Source organism: Stegodyphus dumicola, chromosome X2, assembly GCF_044657685.1.
Source record: "Stegodyphus dumicola isolate Sdum_Otavi_A_Nest chromosome X2, ASM4465768v1".
NCBI lineage: Eukaryota > Metazoa > Arthropoda > Arachnida > Araneae > Eresidae > Stegodyphus > Stegodyphus dumicola.
In genome coordinates this window covers 118766627-118792617 of record NC_140781.1, presented here as the reverse complement: position 1 = coordinate 118792617, position 25991 = coordinate 118766627, and the positions used below count along the sequence as shown (strand labels likewise).

Sequence of the window (25991 nt, the reverse complement as noted above, 5' to 3'; positions counted from 1 at the left end):
AAAATAATGGCCCACTTTTAGAAGTGCACATAGTTAGCTGTGCAAAAAGAGAAAGGCTATCAATACAGTACACTTTTTAATTCCGAAGCGGAATGAAAAGACGTTTGAATCCTTTAGAAGCCTATTCCATATGCAAAATGCTTTCGGTTGTTTAATTTTCGGAAAAAGATTTCCTACAAACGAAAGTATTTTCACAATGCTACAATTAAAGAATGCAACGAAATGTTCTCATCCTGATTAAGATTTTGGACTGGGTTTCCTTTTAACTTCATAATCGTCATTACAACAAAAACAAAAAACAAAACAAAAAAAAAAAAAAAAAAAAAAAAAGCGAAAACTTCCAAAATTCGTAAATAATTGTAACATGGCATTATCAGTTTAAAATAGCTTAAGGAACTAAATGTGCTATGTAATGTGACAATTATGAAGATCATTATACAGGCTACGTTAGTTTCAATAAATGTTCAGGCTGTATTTTTAATCTTCTGAGACTTCTCTGCCTAACGGAATATAGTTTCAACTTGATCACAATAGATATCTACGTAAGTTGAGAAATAAGTATTATATATTTCTCTTGATTCTTAATATTAAACCAGCATCTTCTTAATATTGTTTTATATTGGAAAAATCTTGGATAATTACTTAAGATTTAATTTTTCTTATACTTGAAGTTAAAAATTTGACAATATTCCGAAGAGCACTATGATGGTAGGAAAACGTGACATACACAAACTCAACGGCTTCTTCCTTCGACGCCCACCAGCGGCCGAGCGGTTAAGTCGCTGAACACTGGTAGTTCGGTCCGAGGTTCGAATCCAGCAAAAGGGATGGCTGGATGGGCGTTTTCGTGGTTTTCCTCATACGTAACGGGTATAGTAGACAGTTTCCTTAGAAAGTCCTCCACGAAGGCATCCCTTTCCTTAGGAAGATAGCCCTCGAGGCTTTGTCGTAATCAAATAAACCAATCTTCTTTTGATATTTCTTCAGCGCAAACATATTTGCTTATACCTGAATGTATGATATTCTGCATAAAAAAATATAAATTTTTAATTTATTGCTCTGATACTAAAAGAAATTTCCTATTAAAAATTAGTTCCCCCCCCTTCTTTCAAACACTAGAAAAAAATTAAGGAAGTTCTAAGAAAAGATGGCGTAAAAACTGAGAAACAGTAATCTGAAGACTGAGAAGCATTTTGCAGCTGATTTATCATCAAAAGACATTCCAATATACGGTTAATTTGTCTTTAATACAGATGAATAATAATGCAATACATATACTTTAATACAGATCAGCCTGATTCAGTTGATTTACGTCTTGAAAGACATTATAGTTACAAACTTACAAAGCATGAAATATTTCAGAGAAACTATTCTTCACTGTTCTTTAGCAAAAGAGTGGAAGTTTTTAACAGTTGCATTTCATCGCCATACAAAATTGGTTATGTTGTTCACAGATCATGAGAAGGGCTTAATTTTTAGAATTCAAAGCGCAAATGCTCTTAAAGTTTCCTAGGAAGCGAGCAAAATTAAATAAAGACGCAATAACCAAAACGCTAAAGAATGAATAATATAAAGAAATATAAAGAAATGAAATATATAAATAAAAATAATACAAAATTAAATTAAATTGATGCTCACTAAATAAATGATAAAATATTATATTAAATTTCTCAGAAGTAAATAAATAAAATAAAATAAATGCATGCCGAAACTTCAAAGAAATTATGTAGCAGATAGAAGAATAAGTATAAGTATTGAGAACTGCATTTCAGTTTATTAAAAAATGCTGTAGTTGTAACATATCTCACTTGTCTTAACAGTAACATGAGAACAAACGCATGAAATTCATTGTGATAAGAGTGCAAGATTGCGCAATAACCTCTCGAGAGAACTTTGGGTTCGCCGCATATATAGAGTGCCCCCTTGCCGCACAGACATTCTACATTTACAAACATCTGTGCCTTCCGCGGGATTCGAACCTGGACCCTTCGGTACAAGTCAACGTAACTAACTCTTTCCGAACTGGGCAGCTCAGAGAAATGATACTATATTTCAGCATCTAAATTGTTCTTGCTTAGAAAGCAGCAATACATAGAAAAGATCTTGCATTTTTTATTATCTTTGTCAATTCCGAAATTATATTACGCAGTCCTCCACATTTTTTTTAATTTACGGTACTTATGTATTTTAAAATCTCTCAGGGCTTTGAGACATTTTTATAACAATTCTGTTTTTGTTACGTATAAGTAATTTATATTTAATAAGAATTTTTTAAGATATGACGTTTTAATAAACCTTATAGATTTTATTATAAATACTTTGACACCTTGAGAAATAAGATCATTACTCAGGATGGTACAGAATTTCTACTGCAGGAGTGAAAGGTTTGAAAAATTCTGCCATTCACTGTTAGGAAAATTGCGACATAAAAGCCTTGAGCGATGATTTGTTTATATCAAAGTAATGACGGATGCTGCGCCATCTGCCGCCGCTAACCGTTACAATATTTCGTTGACAGCAATGATTTTTGACTCAAGTTTCTCGTAGAAAATTATTTGTAAACGTAAATAATTTCATTCTTTCATGAAGGCTTAATTCCTCAAAATTAGAATTGGCGGAGCTCTATAGAAGTCTGTCAGGAAAGTTAAGCAAATTAAATGAATAAAGTAATAAATAACAAATAATAAAATTAAATAAAATGCAGAGGAATAAATAAAAATTTCATAAATTAAATTAATGGCAAATAGTTAAACGATAAATTAAAATACCGGACCTTATTTTATTTCGGCCTTCGTCTGAAATTGTGATTTTATTCAAAGTCTGAGCAGTTCCGATGGGCTCCGGATTAATTTAAGCGCTACATGAAGAGCACATTAAATGAGTAAATTCTGTTCTGCTGGTAACGAATTAGTTACGAGAAAATGCGGGAATAAATCCTGCTCTTCGAAATTTCTGTCATTACAAAACATATTTACTCTTTAAAAAGCATCTTTATTCGGAACATTTTTGTGTCTGCACCTCACCAGCGGAGATGAAAGTCTTCGGAGGCATTCTAAATTACTCATAATTATTTACTTCTTTTACATGAAATTTTCCCAATCTATTTCACTTTTATCACTTCTACGTTTAATTTCAAGAAGTTTCAAATAAGCTGTTTTTCGAAGAATAGTGCTCTAGGTGAATGTTAATAATCATGTGTAATTCTGCAGCAACAAATAAAATTAAAGTAAAATAAATACATTCTATTCTAAGTTTTGTTTTTGTTATTGACAGAGAAGTAGGCCATCTCATGATAAAAACATGATAGCATATTAAGAAAAACCTGAAAATAACAACTGAAATCAAAAGCACATATTCAGTTTAAAAGAAACAAAAATTATAATTTCAAGTAACTATTTTAATATAGTTTACTTAATAAACTTTCTTATTAGTTTACTGTCACTACAAAAAAAGAGGTGATATACTTACAAAAGTTTACTTCATATAGTTTAATAATATTAATTATTAGAGGAAAAAAACGATAATTTTACATTATGTCATTGTGATTGCAAAGGTTCGCGAGATTCCGATAAAAATTTTACATACTCGCTAAATAATATTCCGTAGCTTAATTTCTTTGCTGATTTTCATGTGGAGTATTTCTAACATATACTTGCCCCGTGATTTAAAGAACTTACCTGCAAAGAAAAAGAACCTACCTTCCAAAGGAATTTTTTAATTCATTTTTGCTTAATTATTATAATTTATTGCAAAGTGTTTTAACGCCAGTTTGGTACTGTTTCATCCGCTATATATCATTTCAATAATTTCTGTCGACGTTTCCTAATTTCTTCTTTCACAGAATGTGGTAGAATGTCCCTGTTGTAGACAGTAAACTTTTCTGAATTGCTTTGAAATACAAGGGCTTTTCATCTCTCATTCTTACTTTTAAATGCACGAAGCAAATAAAACAGGCTCAGATTTCATTAACACCCCTTTTGCCATTCAGCTATTTACAACACTAGCCGTGGTATAACTGTAAATGAATACTTATATCGTCTAAATCGTAGGTTCCCAACAGGGTTGGTACTGCCTCTTAGTGTGTGTTGGAGCCTGCCATGGGAGGCGGTAGTGGGTCCAGAGGCAAATGGAGGACAGTCCTCTCTTTTTCAGAGGGGTTCGAAATTTATGACGTGACCGCATATAGGCAGCATTAAGACACTCAAGACTAAATAAATATTTTATTTAGCTAGCTAAAATTTGTATCTTACTGTCATCGCGTAAATAAGCAATAAAAAATTTTAATTAGCATTAGGTGTACTTACACCTAATTCTGTTTAGTATTGTCAATAACAAGTCATTGCGGCTTCGAAACAAAGACGCGATTCATGCAATCAAGCATGCTTATGGGAGCTTATAATGACATGTTTGCCGAGCAAGTGCACAGAGTAAGAGCAATTGCAAACAAGCAAAGTTAATGCTTGCACGAAATCAAAACTATAAACGGCAGCTCAATTTAAAGCTACAAAGGCTTTATGTATGTTTTATTATTTTGTGTGCTTCGCCAAAAATCAATATTTGAGTAAAATTGATAGATATCTTTATATTCATTATTTTTATAACTATCTATAAATCTGTTGAAAAGTTAATTTAAATAATTTAATTTAAAATTAAATAAACCCGTGGCAAATTTTGTATTTCAAAATATCTGAATCTAAAACGAAATGCCAGCAGTACAGTACTGAGTATTTGAAATATGGATTTACCCACTCTCCTACAAACCAACGTATTTAATTAGCCAAAACTTTTTTTTTTTTAAATGAAGCCCTGAAGTCGTCTAGGCTACAAGAGCATTTGAAAAAATGTATGCTGAAAGATTATCATATTTTCAAGTAGTCGAAAAGAAATATTTAGAACAGCTAATTACGAGCCTCATCTAATATTTGATTGCTAATCACAAAAGAGGAAAAACTACACACCGCTGGCGAGGACTTAATCTTGCCGGCATTCAAAGATTTAATAAAAACTGTACTTCACAATAAAAAAAAACCGTCAGATATCATCAGAAAATTTTTTCTGAGTAATGATTTGGTGCAAAGTAGAATAGATGAAAGGGCTAAAGACGTCGAAATATCATTATGGGATCATTTAAAAACTTGCAAATTTTCCATTCAAATCAATGAATCAACTTCACCAAATAACAAAGCACAACTCTAATCAAAAGTTCGATTTATAAAAGAAGAAAAATTTGTCAAGAGTTATTATTTGCTAAAAATTTCGAAACCGATATGGAGGGAGAATAGATATTAAATACGATATTTAATACAAATTTTTTCAAGAAAAAATTTCCTGTTCGTAATTCTTTGGTAGCTGTTACTGATGGTGCTCCAGCAATGACGGTCAGTCATAGGAGCTTTATACCGCATTTCAAGCAAGTAGTACCAAATGTAGATTCTACCCTGTAGTATCTTTAGGTTCTGTTATTCATCATCAGCATTTAGTTGCAAAAAGTCTGAATGAAGACCTGCATACGTCGCTTTATTTTGTTATCGGAACAGTCAATAAGTTTAGAAATAATTCATTGCATTTGGATTATTTGGTAACTTTGCAGTGAAAATGCTAAAAATTACAATCGCTTGCTGTTGCACACATAAGCTCGTTAGCTGTCTAAAGGCATTTATCTGAATAGTTTTTTTTTTTTTTTTTTTCCCAATATTTTTGACTTAGTACTGGACTTCCTTGAAAACAGCGACAAAAAAGGTGCACGAAAACCTGGCTACATCCAAAAATGATATCGCTTATTTGACAGACTCTTTTAAAATATTTAATGAAGTCAGTTTACGATTGCAAGGTGATGAGTTGCATTGAATTTAAACAAAATACTTCACAGTTGCTTTAGTGAGAAAAGTTTTTTGTTCGAACGAAATCTAGGTAGAAGTGTATACAACTACTTTCTCACGTTATCAGCAGTATCTGCAAAACAGGAAGATTTGCATACTGTCAATACTTTACAGAGCGATTCCATGGCGATAAACATGAATATTCCGAGCGGGATTTTAGATCCTTTGGAAAACGCAGATACAGCAGAATTGCTCACAACTAACGAGTAACTAAAAGTAAAATTCAGAAATGGATATCAAGTACAACACGAAATTATTTCTGCTAGTTTTAATCAGTGCCTATAAGATAAAAACAGACCTAATACGTGTTGCATTTTTTTAACAGTTATTTTTGACTTCTACGCTCATTAAAACTTTTTGTTATAAATTTAGGAGAAAAGATTCAGTTAGCATGCGCAAATTAATTTTCTATCTTATATTTAACATAATGCTCTCTATTAACGTTTGGTCAGGAAGGAACTATATGGCTCATGGAGGTAGGAAGTAACTCCCTTCTTACCTCCATGACATGGCTATACAAATAATTTTACAAACCTCTATGCATACGACAGCAAAGTTTGGGTTATTTGATTATGATAAAAAGTATTAGCTCTTTCTGCCCAAGGAAAAAGATTCTTTCGTGAAGAACATTTTAAGGAAAACTGTCCTGTTTTCAAGTTACACATGAGGAAACCACGAAATATTCATACAGCCAGATCGTTCAACCTCTACATAGAGGGGCAAGATGTCTCAAAATTTTATATTAAATTGAAAGTCAAATACTGTAAATACGTTTTTATTGTTACAATATTCAAATAAATTATACTCTGCAAGAAGAAAATAACGAAAGTTTTGGATCTGTTTTGGATCTGTTTTTGGTTTTTCGTATCACTGTTGCCTTTGTTGAAAACAATAACTCGCATCCAAATCGTTGGCAGATCGAATTTTAAACTCTTGTTAAGTGTTTTACTTTCATATCTTTATTGTAGAGTCGAAAACTACATGTATATATTACGTTTTAGATACGTAACATTTTTAGTAAGTTTTAAAGGTAACAACTGTGAAAAGTTTTCCATTATACCTTACAGAAAAGGGTAAATTATTCACTTTTTTCTGGCTCCGATAAGGCAGTAGGTTTAATTTTCAAAAGCTATTTCTATTAATTTTTATTGCCATCCAGACGGTATAATGGTTAGCCTACTACGGTACCGAAGAGAGCGGATTCGAATCCTGGAGAAGGCATGGATGTTTGTAAATGTGTAGTGCCTTTGCGGTATGGGGGGCACTCTAAATATGTGGCGAGCCGAAAGTCCTCTCGTGTGGTTTGGTGGAAGAGGAGAGGAGTGGGAGTCTCTCCGACCTCATCCCGGGCTGCTGTCCCTCAAAATCGGGGTGGAAGTAAAAGTCCAACCTCCTTGAGGCTTTGACAGCCGTTCTTCCATGAAATTCATGGACAAGACAACAATAACATTTATTTTTATTTTTGAATATTCAGCCTTGCACTTTTCATGAAACGTTTGCTTTGTTATGAGCGTGTATGTTTTAATGTTTGTTGGTTTATTTAAATTAAGTATTAGTTGTATTACCATATATATGACAGGGCACGAATTCATAAGCGTCTTAAGCAGTTCAAGGTTGAATATTTTTTAAAGAAAGCATATTACAGAGTTGGCAGGTTATGCTGAATTTTATTTATAGGACGAAAACTGTAATTATTAATTTGAATTAAAATCTATGCGTAAATAAATGAAGGTAAGAAGATCAAAAGATTAATTTGAGAAGAACTAATGTAAATAGTTTAGTTTCTTTTACTCACTGTAAATCAATAAACATGAAAAAGACAACTGATTATGAAGAATGCGAAAACAAAAATAAACAAGGGAGGCAAAATAATATTAATATTATTGACGAATAATAGAGGTAGGTGCTCATTTTTTAAAATGCATGTAAAATTAATAAAAATGATTAACATAAGCCACTTCAAACATAAATGGCAACTGTTTCCTAAATAACAATCTGTTTTGATTTAAGTATTTACACTGTTTACTTTAAACTGAAGTTATGCTTAAAAAATCATGTGGGGCACCAATCAAAAGAAGAGCGGAAAAAAACATCGGAGAACAATATCTTCCGAATTCTTTCTTCAGCAGCAAAATTACTACATAAAAAATTGTAATCTAACTATACATCTGAAATGTCTCTAGTATGGGTAGAAAAGGACGTATTTCCAAACGACTGTATTACATATATGTATATATGTAGATCGCATTTATAAATGTTGGCTTAACACAAGGCGAGTTCAGCCTAGAGCTTAAAAATGCGTACTAAAATAATAAATAGCAGTTATTAGAACAAAGGAAGAATAAAAGAAAAAGTTACATATTATTTTAAAATTTGTTTAAAAACAGTATCTTAGCTATAGTAAACCACAAGCCAAATAATTACCCAAAATTCAAAATGTGATTTTGAGTTCATTTTTCCGCACAATATTTATGACTTTAAAATTTCAGTTTTAAACTGTAATGGTCTAAAGCATTTATTTATTTTATCTAACCAATTTTATGCTAAGCATCTTTACTGTCATTTCTCGCTTTCCACGTACCTGCCAGAATGCTAATTTCAGTTTTCGCGCATTCAAATGAGGTAGGAAAGAGACAGTATTTAAAGGAGGTTTTAGATTGCTTAAACACAGCGTGTTCTGCCTGTTGAAGGTCACGCTACTAGTTGAAATTCTATGATGGCAATCTGTCTTCAGCGTTGCTTTATTCTCGACAATAGTGCTTTCACGCCGGTATAGGTTTGAGCCAACTTGAGCGTTAATCATTTCTGTGTAGCCTTTGGCTAATTTACGGCTTAGTTTTAATTTGAAATTGCTTATTTTTTTTAAATTGCGTCATAAATTCTGACTGGTTTTGTAAGCATAAGGAGTGCCTCCACTTGAGTTCTTAATAAAAGGGTCTTTTACACTCTTCTTACGTTTTCCAATTTTTTTACTGGACATAGCGATAAGTCGCTTAGCTCCTTTCAGAGTCTCGACTTAGTGTATGCTACCCAAAAGAATAAGACTCTATACTGATTCCTGAATATCAGTAAGGACCATATCTCAAGAAAATCCTACGTTTAGTCTGTCAATCTCAGCGTCGAAAGCCCCACCGGCACCAATTAGTCCAATGCAGGGATTTCTATTTATTGTGGATATCATACGGGCTGCTCTGAAACAGTGACTTTCAATGGCAAAACCTGGTAACTAACTTTCTTGATCAGCTAAATTCCTATTTTGTACTGTATCTAGTGCCAGAAGCACAAAAACTTACAGTAGTAACTGCTGCTCTAAGAGGAGAGGCTTCTAGTTGGTATGCATTGGCAAATTTGTGTTGGGTGAACCAGGGAGCGACACGTATACATTTGAAATATTTAAAAATCCGCTCGTTAAAGCGTTCTCATTGTAAACGACAGAGTTAAGCTCGAGGCAGAACTCTCTGGCAAGTATCAGTTTAAAGTCGAAGAACGGACTGATTTTATCTTGAGAAAAATTCAAATTTTTTCAATTTGTTGTACTGCAAGAGGCCTGATGATAAGATAATACAAATTATTTTACCTAAGTTGCAGCCTCAAACACAATATTTCTTTGAATTTAAAAATCCAGCGATACTTGATAATCTATTTGAGCTCATCAGGAAATTCGAAAGCAGACACGTGGCAGAAAAGACACGTATGGCAAGATATGGAAAGAGGCCAAATGAGAAAAATTTTAGTCCTGAACCTCAGCGACGGCCACAGATTGGCTAGAATAAGCATTTTGGTGTATTTAATTTAATTATGGCAAAGCACACTAGGGCTATCTGCCTAAGAGGAGGGATGCCTTTCGTGGAGGACTTTCTAAGGGAAACTGGCTCGTATACACGTTACACATGGGGAAAACCACGAAAACACCCATGCAGCCAGCCCGTTCGCGGGATTCGAACCTCGGACCGAACTACCAGTGTTCAGCGACTTTACCGCTCGGCCGCTGGTGAGCCAATAAGCATTTTGGAAATGAACAAAAAGATTCATCCGCGAATGGTGGCCGCCAAAATGAACAGCAAAAGAGAAAACAATGGGAAAGTAATAAGAGGTGTTTGAACTAAACAGGGGTAATGAAGATAAGAAGGTATCTCGGAGGTAAGGAAATCCTTCTAAAATCCAATTAAATGCTGCAGTTGTTAAAAATTTGACATTGCCAATAGTGCAGGTATTACTAAATAATATCCCTGAAGATGCATTGCTAGACACTGGGGCTCAGTGTAGTTTTCTATCTGAAATTTTCTTCTGCAAATACTTTAGAAGGTGTAGATTATTCGACGTGAAGGGAGCAAAAAATGTCGTCACCCAAGGCAAACTGCGCACGTGCGTAGGTAAAGTAACATTGCACTTTCATGTTAAAAATTAACAGTAGAAGGAAGTTTCTGTATGCCTTTTCGTGAAAGGTCTTCAAGCCTCCATAAACTTGGGTATGGATTTTTCAACAGCAGCATGCGCTAAATTGAATTTTCAGGCATCCACTCTGCAACTGGATATGAAGATGGAAGAGCCCAACCACCGGCGATTGACCTAAACCATTTAGGTGCGCAATAAAAGGAAAAATTGGAGAGTTTGGTAAGTCAGTTTTCTACTTTATTTGACGAAACGCTTGGTCACACTCAGATCTGTGGTATCGCTGTATTGATCACAGCGTTTTAAGCCACAGTATTGATATCGGAAACTCGGCCCCTGTAACAGCAAAGCACTATCATTGTGACAAAGTGAAGGAACAAATTACAGAAGGTCACATTCAGGAAATGCTAAGAAATAAAATTATAGCTCCAATAAGTATCCCTTTCTCTATGGTTCTGGGTAGGAAAAAAAAATTACCACCCACCTACTGCCTTTAAAGCGTGGCGATTCGCAGTTGATTATCGAAAACATAACAGTGGGACTAAACCCTTCCCATAATTGAAGACATTATTCGTAAAATCTGCGAAATATTTGACATCAGGATACTTTTAAAGTGGCGCAACGCCAGAAACATTTACCAGAATCACATTTATCACAAAGTCAGGTATTCATGTCTTTCAAAGAATGCCGTTCGGTTTATGCGGAGCTCCCACGATTTTTCAAAGGGTCATGGACATCATTTGAGACCAGTCCTAGGAAAAATCACGTTTATCTAATTAAATGATATAATAATTACTAGTGAAACGATGGACGAAAACATTAAAGATTTACGCGAAATATTTTTGCTTCTAAACGAAGCGGGACTAATAGTAAATGCATCAAAGTGCAAGTTCCGGCTACAGAACTTCGTTATTTAGGGTATAAAACGTCGAAAAAAGGGATGAAACGGAAAAGTCACAATTAATAGCTATAAAAAATTACCATCTGCCTAATACTGCAAAGACGTTATCTTCATTCTTAGGCATGTGTTTCATTAAAGATTTCCCTAAAAAAGCTGAGCCGTTTTACGATTAAAAAAATAAAAGGCCAGATTTACTTGGTCAGCCGAGGCAAATACTGCTTTCGAACGACTTACAAGCATTAATTCAAGCATCGGTATTAAAATTTCCTGCTGCGGATGACTCCAATTTTTCAGTAGGCGCAATTTTAATTTAAATAAGTCAGCCTGTTGCATACTTTCATAAAATTCTCAATCGTACACAGAGAAAGTATACGGCTACCGAAAGAGAAACATTAACGGTTTTGTTAGCAGTACAAAAATTCAGAGTATATTTTGGCAAAGCTTTCGTTACAATTTATTTCTATCATGCGGCTGTGGATCATAGCACTCATCGCCAAGAATTCATTGTCAGGATTGATTAGATTGGCCCTTAAATTTCAAGAATTCAACGTAATCATTAAACATACTCCTGGGAAAGAAAACGTGGTGGCCGATGCATTATCAAGAATAAAACTGGATGAGGAGCAGAATACAATAAAATGTGGTATGCTTACTGCGAAAATCTTTGACTCGCATGAAACTGTTGTTGCCGAATTACAAACGACCCAGAATTCAAAGACATTTATGCTTATCTGAAAGATTCTGATCATTTTGAACAACATGGTATTACAGCCAACAAGAACAGAGCCGCAAATTATGAAGCTATCAACAATCGCTTATTTTATGCAAAAACTACTAAACAGAATTACGAATTCAGACAAGTTATCATAACTAAGTTTAAGGTTAAGCATCTTACAAGAGTTATACGATTCCGCAATTTTGGGCCACCTTAGAATAAGGAAAACAGTTCAGCGAGCTAGCGAGGCGATTTTCTGCAATCGCAAAAGTGTGTAAGTGCGTAATGTCGGCTCGTGCCATATTTGCCAGGTAGTTAACCATGTTAATTATAACCCGGTTGGGTATCTAAATAGCATGAAGGCTACTTCTCAAAATCAATTAATCAGAATAGACTTATTACACTTATACCCACATAGTGAAAAATCAATAAAAATAGATATTTACTCGGCATCGTAGATCTTTTCTGAGTATAAATATTCCACCATTCTTTCCTAAATAAACATATTTTAAAATATGGAGCTCCATTAAAAGTAATTTCAGGGAAAGTAATAATTAGGGTAATTAAAAGTAACTTAATAATTAATTAAAACAACTTATTAGTCAAATATTCGAGGGACTATGAGCAGGGCTTGACATACGACATTTAAAAATGGTACCTTATCGGCCGCAGTCAAACTAAGCGGAACGATTTAATTATAATATAGTTAAAATTATACGTTACTATTTGAAATACTATCGTAAGCACTGGAATAGCTGTTTCAGTGTGTTAGCATTTGTCTTAAGGTCGGCTAAACATGATATGACAAGGAAGATTCCAGCAGAACTATTTTTAGGAAGAAAACTGATTACCCAGTTGAATAAATTACTTTGTCAAAAGAAAGCACCAGAATTTAAAATGGGTGATATACAGAAGTTAATAGATGAACAAGGAAATTCAGATATTGTAAGATAAAGCAGAATATAATACAACAGGAAAAGGTGAGAGTTTAATTACAAGGTGGGAGATACTTAAGTTTTACTTAAGTTAAAACATTCATTATCATGTGCTAGGGAAGATAAAGTGGGGAAGATTTGCCCACTTTTAAAGGACCATATGTGATCAAAATATTTCGAGAAACTGATTTATTTAAGAAATAGAAATGGACAAGAGATAGTGAGAACCATTGATCATGTCAAGCCCTATTATAATGGAAGTGATAAGCAAATGTTGAAAGACGTTTCACAGAAAGCTCACCAAGAAAAGAAAGAACCAACTAGGAACAATGGCAAAGGGTCATTGACGTCGGAAATGTAAGTTCCCGGGGGGGGGAAGGCGAGGATCCGCAAGTACGGAAGAAAATCCAAAAAATAAATTCAGACACGTGTTCGCAAAACAACGACGGCCCCGCACCGAAAGTTCTACGGAGGAAGCGTCCAGCGAAGGAGATTCTAACACCGTAGAGGAGGCCACGAAAGTTCCAACGATCCGATTCGCCTAAGTTCCAGCTGAGCGGTCCAGCGAAAACTTCAAGTACGAGCCCATATCGCCAACCTACAAAGGCAGCAGCTAAGCCAGACTTTCTTCAAAGACCCACGGAAAAGCTAGAAGTTTGCTAAAAAGAGCCCAGAAGAGGAAAACTCAACCAGAGGGGTGGAAGTACGAGCCCATATCGCCAACCTACAAAGGCAGCAGCTAAGCCAGACTTTCTTCAAAGACCCACGGAAAAGCTAGAAGTTTGCTAAAAAGAGCCCAGAAGAGGAAAACTCAACCAGAGGGGTGAAAGTCTGCCCGGGAGAGGAATAAAAAAGGGGGGCAAGAAAACATCTATCTTTCATGGGAGGACTTTGTGAACAAGCGAATGGAGGAATTCCAAAGAACCCAAAGATAAGTGAAATGTATTCTTCTTCGCAGATTCAGTTTCTGTGTGATAATACGTGGTTTTACAAGACCACGTATTATCACTTAATAATAAAGAAATATGCACCAATAGCCTATCAATAAACTCACGCAGATGTTATTGTTATATGTCCAAGCAGTTAGAAGGCATCCAGGAAAAAAACAAAAAAAAAAAACAAAACAAAAAAAAAACCATAGTGCATTTAACATAAGTCGCCCCATCAAAAAATCCTCTGTGTCCTTATCTCATTCAGCTAAAATTGCATCCAAATTATGTATAAACTATCTTTATATTTCTGCAAATAACTATTTACTTTTTGCATTATACATTTGGTTTACCTATAAGACAATTAAAAAAGACAGTAAGATATTTGTCATCTGATCAATAGAACAGTCGGTGATCAGTTGGTAATCAGTGACAATTCTGTAGAATTGTCACTTATCACTCAGCAAGATCTCACAGGATGTTTGGGAAATAATTATGAAGTTAGAGAATAACAGCTCTTAGCTCTCTTATTTACATCTCACGTTTTTTTGAGATATTAAGACACTTTTGAGTAAGATACTGAAATCCCACCGAGTGCGAATCTTTTAGATGGTATGATTACAAATGCTATTAATCATTAGTAGTACGAAAAAAATGTAAGACAGGAGGACTACGATTAGGTGCATGTAAAATTATTAGATTCGGTGTCGTTCATAAAATTCGTAAATTAGAAAACCATATCATGCTCATACAAGAATAGTAATATTATATTCTCTCATATAACAGTTGTTTAATTTTTTTGTAAGTAGTACTGGACTTTATTGCACAAGTCTTGCCGCAAACGTTTTTAAGAATGCAGACTGACATGTATCTCCTGAAAAAAAAAAAAAAAAAAAAAAAAAAATGCGCGGCATTTGAAGATACTACAGTTCTACACTAAGATAATCCTAATTTAAAGAAATCTGACAGTATAAAATCCTCAACTTTGATTACATCCTTTCATTTCAAAAGGATAAAAGAAATTTTATTGACTTCCATGGCAAATGAGCAAGTGAACATTGTTCAGATACTGATCTCATCTAAACATGAAACATTTCATTCCAAGGCGTGTAACTTCACAAAAAAGTTTTAATTAATAAAAAGGAAAATTAATAGGATGAATTAAAATGATAAATAAATAAGTAAATAAAATAAGAAGTACAAATAAAAATTTAAAAAATAACTATCTTTCATCAGCATTTTAAAGGAAAATCAAGCAACTTCGAATTTCATTTCATTTATTCCTTGCTGCCTTTTGTACATTTTTTTTTTTTTTTTTTTTCCATAGCACAGAATTTTTTTTTTTTTTTCTCTCTTTATACAATACTGAATCTCTTTTCCTTTGCAGTTCGCTTCAGAAACCGAACAAGGAGCAACAGAAGTAGTGGCAGTAGTGACAATCTATCCCTGACTGGTGACGGCTCGCCTGTGAGTTCTATGAAGAGTATGTCTAACGAAGATTCCAGAAATTCATCGCGGGGTTAGTCAATACTATCTCTCCTTTTCCATTTCTTAAGAGATCTTTTAAAATTGCTTGATCTACACAGCGAATAGTAATGCAGTGCTAGAAGTTAGATTTATCATTACTTTCTATAAGTCTGCACTGCCTTTGATAGTGTAGAATTAGCCAAGAAAACAAAAATTAAATGGCTATTGCAAATTATCAGAAATTTAATCCACGGTGTTAAATTTTTACGCTCTTTCTATGATGTCTGTTTCTTCCACTATTGATCCGCCTTTGGCATTGAAAAAGGTACAGCGTTTTATTCTGAATCCTTTCATTTTTTAACTGGTTTTACTGATGTGATTTGTAAGGATAATGTTCAATGTCTACTTATTCCCTTTTATTCACGGCCCACCAGCGGCCGAGCGGTAAAGACGCTGAACACTGGTAGTTCGGTCCGAGGTTCGAATCCCGCGAACGGGCTGGCTGCATGGGCGTTTTCGTGGTTTTCCCCATGTGTAACGTGTATACGAGCCAGTTTCCCTTAGAAAGTCCTCCACGAAAATCATCCCTCCCTTTAGGCAGATAGCCCTCGTGTGCTTTGCCATAATTAAATACACCACACCACCCTTTTATTCACGTTTCACAGAATGTAAAACAATAGAATTCGGGGAAACAAAAAAGCTTTTATAAATGCTCTCAAAGCGGAGTTAGCCCAGGTATATATTAAACCTCAAAAATGATCAATACATCCCTCCTAAGAAGAAAACACGCAACCAATGAAAATCAGCGAGGTATCGAAAGTGCATGAATATTTTCTAAATCAGTGCCCAAACATGACTTCATTAGACCATGAAAACTGAATATTTAGAAGAAATTACATGAAGCAAATTTGCTTAAAATTCATATCACATGCAGATAATTTTTTAAAGATTTAGATATTTAGAGTTCATTTGAACAGTTTGCCTCTCATTCATTCCAAGATCTTTTATATGTTTTTCATATATGCCGAGGAAGAATAACATACTCCTCTAGTTTATCGCTGGTATGGCTTTTAATGAAACAATTATGCTCGGTTTAGGTAGGATTACTGTGGTCGCAATATTATACATTATAGCAATTTAGGGTGTCTAATAAAACTATGAACTACTTCTATTTTACTCAGCCCCACCAGTGGCAGAGCGGTAAAGTCGCTGATCGCAGGTAGTTCGGTCCGAGGTTCGAGTCCCGCGACATGAGCGTTTTCGTGGTTTTCCCCATGCGTTTGAAAGACAGTTTTCCTTAGAAAGTCCTTCCCGAAGCAAAGCCTTTCCCTTTAAGCAAATAGCCTTAATCTAATAAATTAAACTACCACCACGTTGTACCGTGACTTATTAGCGATTTGATTCTGTGGCGTTGAGTGCTTCTAGCCATTCAGCTTGTCTCGCCGATTTTCTACAAATCAGAGCCTTTTCTGCGCTTTACTTTATCCTGTGAGCCGTTAGGCTAATCTATTACATTTGATTTAGTTCAACAATTCCGTATTTAAGTTAAGCCCAAAGTGTTGGCCTTATGTAAACCTAAGTTGTTATTGTTACTTTTTTGTGTATTGTAACTTCCTAAGAACGCAATGTATATTTAATATAATATAAAAATGTTATTATTTTATAATAAGCATAAATACATATTCTGTATATAATCTTAAATTAACTGTTGGCTGCTCATCACTTTGTTCCCTTCTTCTCACGGGTTTTAAAACAGGTAGATGAAAGATATCACGACACTGATATTTCCTGAGGTTTTAGCAGGCATATTGTTCCTCAGTAAGATATCAAATATTGACTGAAGGATCTTTTCTTTCTGTATATACTTATTTACAATTAGTAAAAGCATTCTTTTTATACCTAGGAACGCCATTATTATTAAATGCTGCGTGTGACATATTATGTTGCATATTGCAAGCCTGGAAGGGATCAAAATTCAAAATTCGAAAGTAAGTTGCCATGGCGATTTCGAAGCGTCGTAAACTGGGAAGTCCTTCATGAATGCCCCCCTTTCAGTAGGCAGATATCATTAGTTTTCTTTGCCATAATCCAATAAATTAAAATTCAAATCGAAACACTGTAAGGCGGAAATACGTTGATACCGCCTTTCAAGGATCAACTATAGATGGGAATACATGGCTACTTTTTCTCCGTATCATATTGTTAGCTAATTCAACAGCACTTTCTTAAGCCACGTCTAGATACTTAGAATTTATAAACGTATAGTAAACGTTATAAGGTGTAGTAAAAATCAACTATTTAATCGACTTTTAACTACAGTCGGATAATCTTAGCATAGTGAAGTTTCCTGAACGTTTTTACTTTTCAGTTAAAGAATGTAATTTTAGGGACACGGTTACGAACTTCTTCGACAAATTAAAAACCTGGGAAAACTAACATCACTTCTCACGTTGTCTATGACGTAAAATTTATACTAAAAGAAAATGTGTATTTCCTTTCATAAGCATAAACTCCGATAAAATTTTAGTAGACACATAAGACAGCAGCATTGAGCACCATACATGCGACAGTACGACTTTGCTCAGTGCCGCCTCCAATTTTGATGGAGATCAGCCCAGTGGAACAGGTGCGAGGGTCTTGCCCACTCTTCTCCTACCACCAACCTCTCAAGAGGACTTTCGGCTCACCTCATATTTAGAGTGCCCCCATGCTGCACAGACCCTAGTTATATTTACAAACATCCATTCCTTCTTCGGGATTCGAACCCGGCCCTTCGGTACGGCAGTCAACGTCTCTAACCACTACCCCGGTTGGGCGGCTGATAGGTATTTTAATCTGATAATTTAAAAAAATATATCAAAAATTAAATGAGATAGCTTCGATTTTCAATTTTTTGCTGGTGAAAAGGTAATGTCATTGAATTTAAGTATTTTAAAAAGAAGTAACTTTCATTTAGTACTTAAATATCCAAATGATACAAATGCTTCAGATATGCCTCAGTCGACCAAAATCAGATCTTTTAAAAATAATTCAGGAATGCAGTTTAGTTCGATCATATTTGAATTCGGAAACTGTGTTTATAATATTTTTAATGTTTCTAGTTAATAATATTAGGGTGAAAGAAGCTCCTAAAAACTTAAATTAAAATTAAAACTAAATAAATAAACAAAACAAATATGGAAGGTTTCAGATTTTAAATTACGTCCAAAGGGGGAGTTTTTTTAACGTTTTGTGTGTAAACTTTATTGATTAAATATCATGTTCTTCGCACTTAAACCATAAAATTCAGTTCAACAGCAATATCACAAAATAATTTTTAAATGAGCATATCTTTAGAATTTCCGATACACAATCTCGCGCGCTGGAGATAAAATGTTTTTTCTGTACAACATTGTGACTGCTCACTTTGAAATCCTTAAGTTTGTTAATCAAAATTCGTTAAAGTTTTACAAAATATGAAATCTATAATAAAACAAATTCCAAATTAGGGCTACCAGATGCCCATGTTCGGTGAAAGATTACGTTATTCAAAATTTGATGGCTGTAGGTACCGTTGTTTTATCACAGTGCAAGAAACATAGATACATTTATGCAGATTCTTCATTATTTAATTTCTTTAAATATAATACAGGGGGATAATGTTTGGTGGCAACACTTTGAAAAGTGAATCAACACAAAATACCAAAACGAAATTAATAATCCATCTGGGCAAATTGCCCCTTTGGACTGAAAAACCTATACAAAATCTCCTTTTAGCCTAAACAAATTTTCAAATGTCATCATTTTCTATCTGAAATATAAATTAAATAATTAAATAGATTTTTGATAAAATTTACTGTTGATTTTATTCCAACAAACGCAAGAAAAAAAAAACTGAATTAAAAAAAAAAGCTTGTATATTAATGCAATATTTTTATGTTAATTGTAGTATTATGTAATTGTAATAAATTCTAATTTATATTGTTTCAGTGTCATTTTCTGTTTATTGAAAAGATACTTTTTAACGTTTTCGTTTAAAAATTATAAATTATTATATGTATTAACTTTCCGAATGCATAAAGTTATAATTAAAAACATTATAAAACTTATGATATGGCTTTATATCATTACCTTTGTTGAACATGGACATGTACAGATACATTTAATTTGACTGCATATAAGGGAGAGCATTTACCTCTTTGCCTCCAGTGAAAAAATACCAAAGCACGGCTCTGCATGTGTGTAATTCATATTGCATGATATGGTCATATTTTCTGCCAGAAAGTCTCAAAATGTTCTAAACTAATAAAACTAAGATTTCAAATTTTTTTTAAAAATTAACTGTTCATTTATATTACTTCAGCAAAAGTAAAATGATTTTCTTACCTTTCCACATACAACAAAAAATATCAGCAAGATAGTGCAGATATTCGCTTTCACTCATACACCATTCGAAGCCGTCAGCAAACTGATTAGAAAAGTAGTCGTCTTAATTATGTCAGTAAGAAAACAGAACGTGATATATAATCATCAAATTAAAATTTCCTACTAGAACGTATAAACGAAATCTTTGAGTGTCAAAAAAAGAATCATGGGAAAAGTTAGTTAAAATTCCAATTTGAAATTTAACCTTATTTTTTTTCCCTGTAAACTAAAATTCAATTTGTAACCAAAACTATGGATCCAAAACAAATAATAAAACTTTTGCGTGTTTATCATTCAAAGCAAATGGTACTTTATGCTTAATATTTTACATTTTCTTTTCAGGTTCCCAAAGTTGTTTTCAGATGAAAATTCCATCTGTGGAACCTCGAAGTATTACCAAACTTTCTGAATCGCCCACTCTTAGCACACAACTGTCTACAAGTAGCCACTCTTCTGCTGCTTCCCGCGATTCGTGGAAAGTAGCGTCTTTGCGAAGAGAAATAGAAATGTTAAAAGCGGAGCTGATCCAGTCTCGTCATAATATTGAATGTTTTCAAGAACGGGAAAGTAAAATGAAAGACAGGTTAGCATTTTACTCCTAATATTTTAATAAAATGCGCATCTATAAATTTTCTGTTTCATATATATTATTACTCAAAGCATTCGAGTATTAATACATATACTGGGTATTTATAAATACACCATTTATGAATTATTTAACGCTGCAAAAGATTTTTTGAAATTATATTATGTAGACGATGTTTAGAATGTTACTGGTTTTATCAATGATTTTGTTACTTGTCATTTACTGAACACTTGTCTTTTACCATTTTACACCTTAAAAATCGAAGAATTGCATTTATATACTTTTTGCACTGTATTAAATATTATAATTCTTTCAGCTAATGTAAGTAGAAGTAACTGTAAATAATTACATTTGTAAATGAAAAGCATGTATAACATAGATAGAACTCATATTGGTGGTTTCACATAACGTAGAGAATTCCTTTTATGCAGAGATTATGCTGATGAAATTATTCTGTAACGCAATGAATTCTTTCTTTCTTTCTTTGTTTTATTCAAATATATTTCGTTCCTTTGTATTTCTTCTTTTAAAGCAAATGCACAAACACGTAAGCCCTATGTTTATTATACAAGTTTTCACTTTTAAAACTTCTAGTCTGTTAAGAAGTCATGATCTGATAAAAAAAAAAAAAATATGATTTTCACTCAATATCACTTGCTATTTGATCATCTTTTAAAATGCATTTAAAAAACTGTAAAACCTAGCAGGGGCTTAAACCAATTTTAGCTAACTAAAACAAAATTTACCTAGAGGTTAATCAAAATTCTTGGTGAGTTTTCACCACTAACTGAACTAAACTCCGAAGAGAACTAACACAGATATTATTTTCAACTTACTCTACCTCATCATTTATGAAGGTTTAACAAAAAATATTGCAACACATACAGTGACTCAGACAATTGAGAATACATCTTACCTTTACTTGATAAATCTAAATTTCGATATGAATAACACATTACCACGAAGCGGAGACATATTTTTATTTTTACACATAATAATTGAATTAATTTTAAGTAAAAATAAAGAAGAACCAACAAAAAGTCCTAAAATGAAAAATTTTAGAAGCATTTTAAAATAAACATATACAGATTTTTTTGCCTCAAAAAACTGAGAATACACCAATGAAAAATATGTTTAACTACCACTATATTTTTTCTACGAGGCTTCTATTTTGATCTAATGCTGCATAATTTTATCTTAAACCTTTTCACTTTTGCGATGAAGTTTGTCACATGAACTTTAAGCCACACTTTTAAATAGAAAATGGCTCCTCGAAGAGAAACCAGTATTGACGTAAGGAAATTCGCACTAAGATTATATAAAAAAGGGAAAATCTTATTGTAAAATAGCTAAAATTGTTGGTAGAAGTCCCATGTGCGTCCAGAAAATCATTGGAAAATTTAAAAGTAATGGATTGATTGAAAATAAAAGTGAAAAAGGAAGGAATGGTATTCTGAGTGATGTCACCAAAAGAAAACTTTTGAAAGATATCAACATTGACCCTAAAGTAAATGCAGTCAAACTTGTGCAGAAACTACTCAAATCATTGGCAGAAGCATAAGTGTTGAAAATGTGCGAAATGTAATTAGACAAGCTGGATTTAAATGTAGAATTGCTAGAAGTAGAACATTCATCACCTTGCAAACTCAGAAAAAGCGTTTGGGGTCTGCAAAAAACTCATCAGTTGAAGACAAATAACTTTTGGAAGAAATTATATTCACTGATGAAAGTAAATTCAACGTTTTCTGCAGTGGCAGCAGTTGCACCGTATGCAGAAAGGCCAACACCATCTTAGATCCAAAAAATTTATATCCTATAGTTAAACATGGTGGTGGCTCCGTTATGGTTTATGGTTGTGTGGCTTCAAATGGGGTAGAAAATTTAGTTTTATAGATGGCATTATGAATCCTTTGGTTTACTTAGATGTACTTCCCGTTACACTCTTTGAAAGTGCTAAAAAGTTAGGTTTCGATGGAAATTTCATATTTCAGCACGATAATGACCCCAAACACAACGGTTCATAACATCAAACTGTCGTGTCTTTTTCATTGTAAACAGCAGTTATACACACCACCACAGTGCCAGACATCAGTGTCATAGAAATTCTATGGACCACACACGAAACAGCAGTCCAAAAACACGTTATTAAAAACAAAGCATATTTAAAACAGTGTTGCAAGAAGAATGGAATAAAATATCTTCAGAAACGAGCAAAATTTTGGTCGAAATGGTACCACAACGTTTGCAAAAGATCATAAAATCCAAAGGACATGCAACAAAATATTGACACTTTCTTTGTACCAGAGATATCACAAAAATTTCGCTGGTGTATTCTTAATTTTTTGAGGCAAAAATCTGCATATGTTTATCTAAAATGCTTCTGAATTTTTTTTCCATTTTAGAATTTTTTGGTTAACTGTTCTTTATTTTTACTTTAAATTAAACCATTTGTTATGTGTAAAAATAAAAAACCTTTTTGCTCTTCTTGGCAATGTGTTATTTGTATTGAAAGTTAGATTTATCAAGTAAAAGTACAGTGTATTCTCACTTGTTTGAGCCACTGGAATTAGCAGTCGCCTGAACTTAGCTGTGAACACAGTTTTCTTTTAAACTTCCTGTAAGTCTAATATTCTGTAAGCATAGTAACTAATCACTTCTGGAAAAGACTACAATGTAACGGAAACTATTAACGGGTACTCAAATTCTGTACTTACCAACTAAGTCTACCTTGTGATTTTTACGCTTATGCGAGCCAGCTTCTATTTGCCAAGTGACAAGCTGGATGGCAAGGCAGCCGACCTTAATCCAAACTCTCACATGGTTAAAATTCCTCTAATTTTATGTTAACTTCTTGCCACTCAAATCTACATAAGTTTCTGAAATGAGAGATCCCCTGACAAAATCAGGCAATAGGAAAGACATAAAGTGAAAATAAATTTTATTAGTAAAACTCAAATATAATGCCAGAAACTTACTTGTTTTCTCCAGAAACAAAAGATGAGAAATACATATCTTTTACTTTCTTCTTGTTTGCACAGCACCTTATTTGAATCCATAATAATAAAAAATGCAATTATTTAACAAAAAAAAAAAAAAAATGAACTGCTGTTAGAAACATCTTTCATTCGTTTTTCATGGTATAAAAAGAATTTTGGCATTTTTTCTGACTATTATGAAAAAATTTCTTAGCACTTCGTGAAAGCAAATTTTCCTTGACAGGAATCATACTGCGAAATGTAACATATAGCTGAAATCTAAAATTTCTTACACTTTCTTTTACCTCGAAATTTATTTATACTACTGTAACCTGTTATGAGCTTAATTAATTAGCTTCCTTCTTATATTCTTTCAACCCTTATTCGATTCTTATTAGTTGCTCTCGCTACGCTAGAAAATCACTTAAATTCAGTCAGTCTTAAATTCACAAAATACTAAACGAATAATTAAATCTAAGAAGTGTGTGTATTGAGAATACGGCAAAGCACACTAGGGCTATCTGCCTAAGGGGAGGGATGCCTTTCGTGGAGGACTTTCTAAGGGAAACTGGCTCGTATATACGTTACATATGGGGAAAACCACGAAAACGCCCATGCAGCCAGCCCGTTCGCGGGATTCGAACCTCGGACCGAACTACCAGTGTTCAGCGATTTTACCGCTCGGCCGCTGGTGGGCGTTTAAATCTAAGAAGAAATTGAACGTTTTCTATGAATATATTAAATATAAATGTCTAAAATGTATTCATATGGGCATAAAGCTTTAAAATTTGAGAAAAAATAACGATGCCTAATAGTGATATAACGTTTTAAAATATGAGACCTAGGCCATTTGATATTTGACATAAGACCTTATTTTACATTTTTTTCTACTTTAAACTAAAGAGCTTTCTTCTTCGTTTACTAGGGCAAAAAATTGCAGTTAATAAGATGAAAATACAACTGTTTTATATCTTTAAAACCTGAATCTGCTGTCTTAGTTATCATACACTTTTCCATCTACAGTTTTATTTATCATCAATAACCTGCAGCTTTATTTATCATATACTTTTAACACAAGTTGAGACTTCAGAAAGGTAATGAAATAGTGAATAAAAAGTATAGAAAGAATATTCTTGGACACAGCTGAAAATAATTGATGAATAAATTGTAGATGCATTCACATTGCTCAATGTAATTCCAAATACGCGTGATTTGATGTATCATTTTAATGTCATTGAAAGTACTTAATTTAACAAGTACGCTAAGATTCTCATGTAAGTTCTAGAAGTAGTTCTAAAATGTTAATTTTCTTAATTGCTAAGTTAGCTTAATTTAGGTACTAAAATGGTCTCAATTCATAATGAGAGATAATAATGTCATGGCAAACGAAATTAGAGAAATAAAGTGCTTTGTAATGTTGCGCGGCCCCAACCTGCACGCAACAATAGTGGTGACTGCTATGAACTGGAAAGTACACAAAGTCTTGAGAAGGGTTTAAATCCCTTTTTATTCAACTTTAGAAATTACAAGATGCATGCTCTTGACGCTCACAAACTACGCCGACCCGGCGGTAAAATAAAAATAAGAAACTAAAAATGAATAATCACAAGTTACTACCTACGAGGCTCTCTAAACGTAACTAACCTAACCGCGTTCTAAGATACCGCTGATATTTCAGCAAACTTCTGACTATTAAGTTGAAAGATTCAACTATCTGCCGAGGCAAGCACACAGGCCGAAACGCGCGGTTCTTCAATTTCTACCTAGCCACCTCCACGCTCGTGAAGCAAAAAAGCACACTTTCGAACTCGTTTCCCTTCTATTTAACTCAGATTACTTCCGCTGACAATTTCAATACTTTGCGCGTTCTACTAAAATTTACATACTCTGGCATTGGCAATTCCAGGGTAAAGTAAGGCTTGACCGGAAAGATAGTTTAAACTTAAAATAAATGTTAGTTAAAATAAATATAAACCCTACATTTGCCGCTGCCAGAATTTGGTAAACTTGGAAGCAGGTCCTAGAAACGACCTGTTGAAAAGTTTCCACAATTCTGAACTAAAATTTAAGAGGCTCGTTTGCATAAAAAAAAAAACTGTTTTCTCACAAAAGTTAGAATAAATTTCTGTAGACAATTATTTTACCCTCTCTTCTTACAGCAACCTTTCCTGGACTTCAGCACTCAATCTGTTCTCTTCCTTCCAGCATCTGGAAGGAAAAAGTATCAGTATCTTTCTAAATACATTATAATTTACACTTTCTTGACACTGAATAAGTTTTTGTTTTTGATCGATTTATTTTCCTTAGTTACTGCTTAATTCACATTCATTCAAGTATTCAAACATGAATTTAACTTTACCCTGGCTCTCCACCATGTGTGGTGTCAAACGGGAATATTCGTGTTTTAGTATTGCAACACTTTCCCTAACCACCATGATTTGTTAGAATTCAGCGACCAAATAGACAAACCTTACTCGACATTCTAAAACTCGATGAGCTATTTTAACATTCTTAAAATTCAAGTGTAGGTGGAGAACCCTACAAAACACATCCATTCTAACTTCCCCCTCATTCATCTTTAGACATGCAGGCTTTCGCTCTAAATCATGATTTTATCTGCTGTTTAATACTTAAACATTAATTCATTTCTTTCGAGTATTTACTTTTAGCATCTAAAATTTTATGCTTCTAGACTAAATTCTACTTTTCCATCACTTTCAAGTATTTATGTATATTTACAAAATTCTAATACGTATGATTTTTACAATTTACCATAAAATGAATAAGAGAAAAATAAATTTTTACTTC

At 33.5% G+C, this 25991-nt stretch overlaps 1 protein-coding gene across 2 annotated transcripts in view; it reads left to right on the top strand.

The window, feature by feature from the left end:
• The window catches only part of LOC118186124 (uncharacterized), a 111662-nt gene that overhangs the window by 49158 nt on the left and 36513 nt on the right, over positions 1–25991 (top strand). The window contains exons 3-4 of one of the 2 annotated variants that reach the window (XM_085809350.1): positions 15139–15270; positions 19965–20205. In XM_085809350.1, coding sequence (XP_085665476.1) covers positions 15139–15270; positions 19965–20205 — 373 coding nt within the window. The remainder of the gene's footprint in view (positions 1–15138; positions 15271–19964; positions 20206–25991) is intronic. The other variant, XM_085809351.1, reaches the window with a different exon arrangement.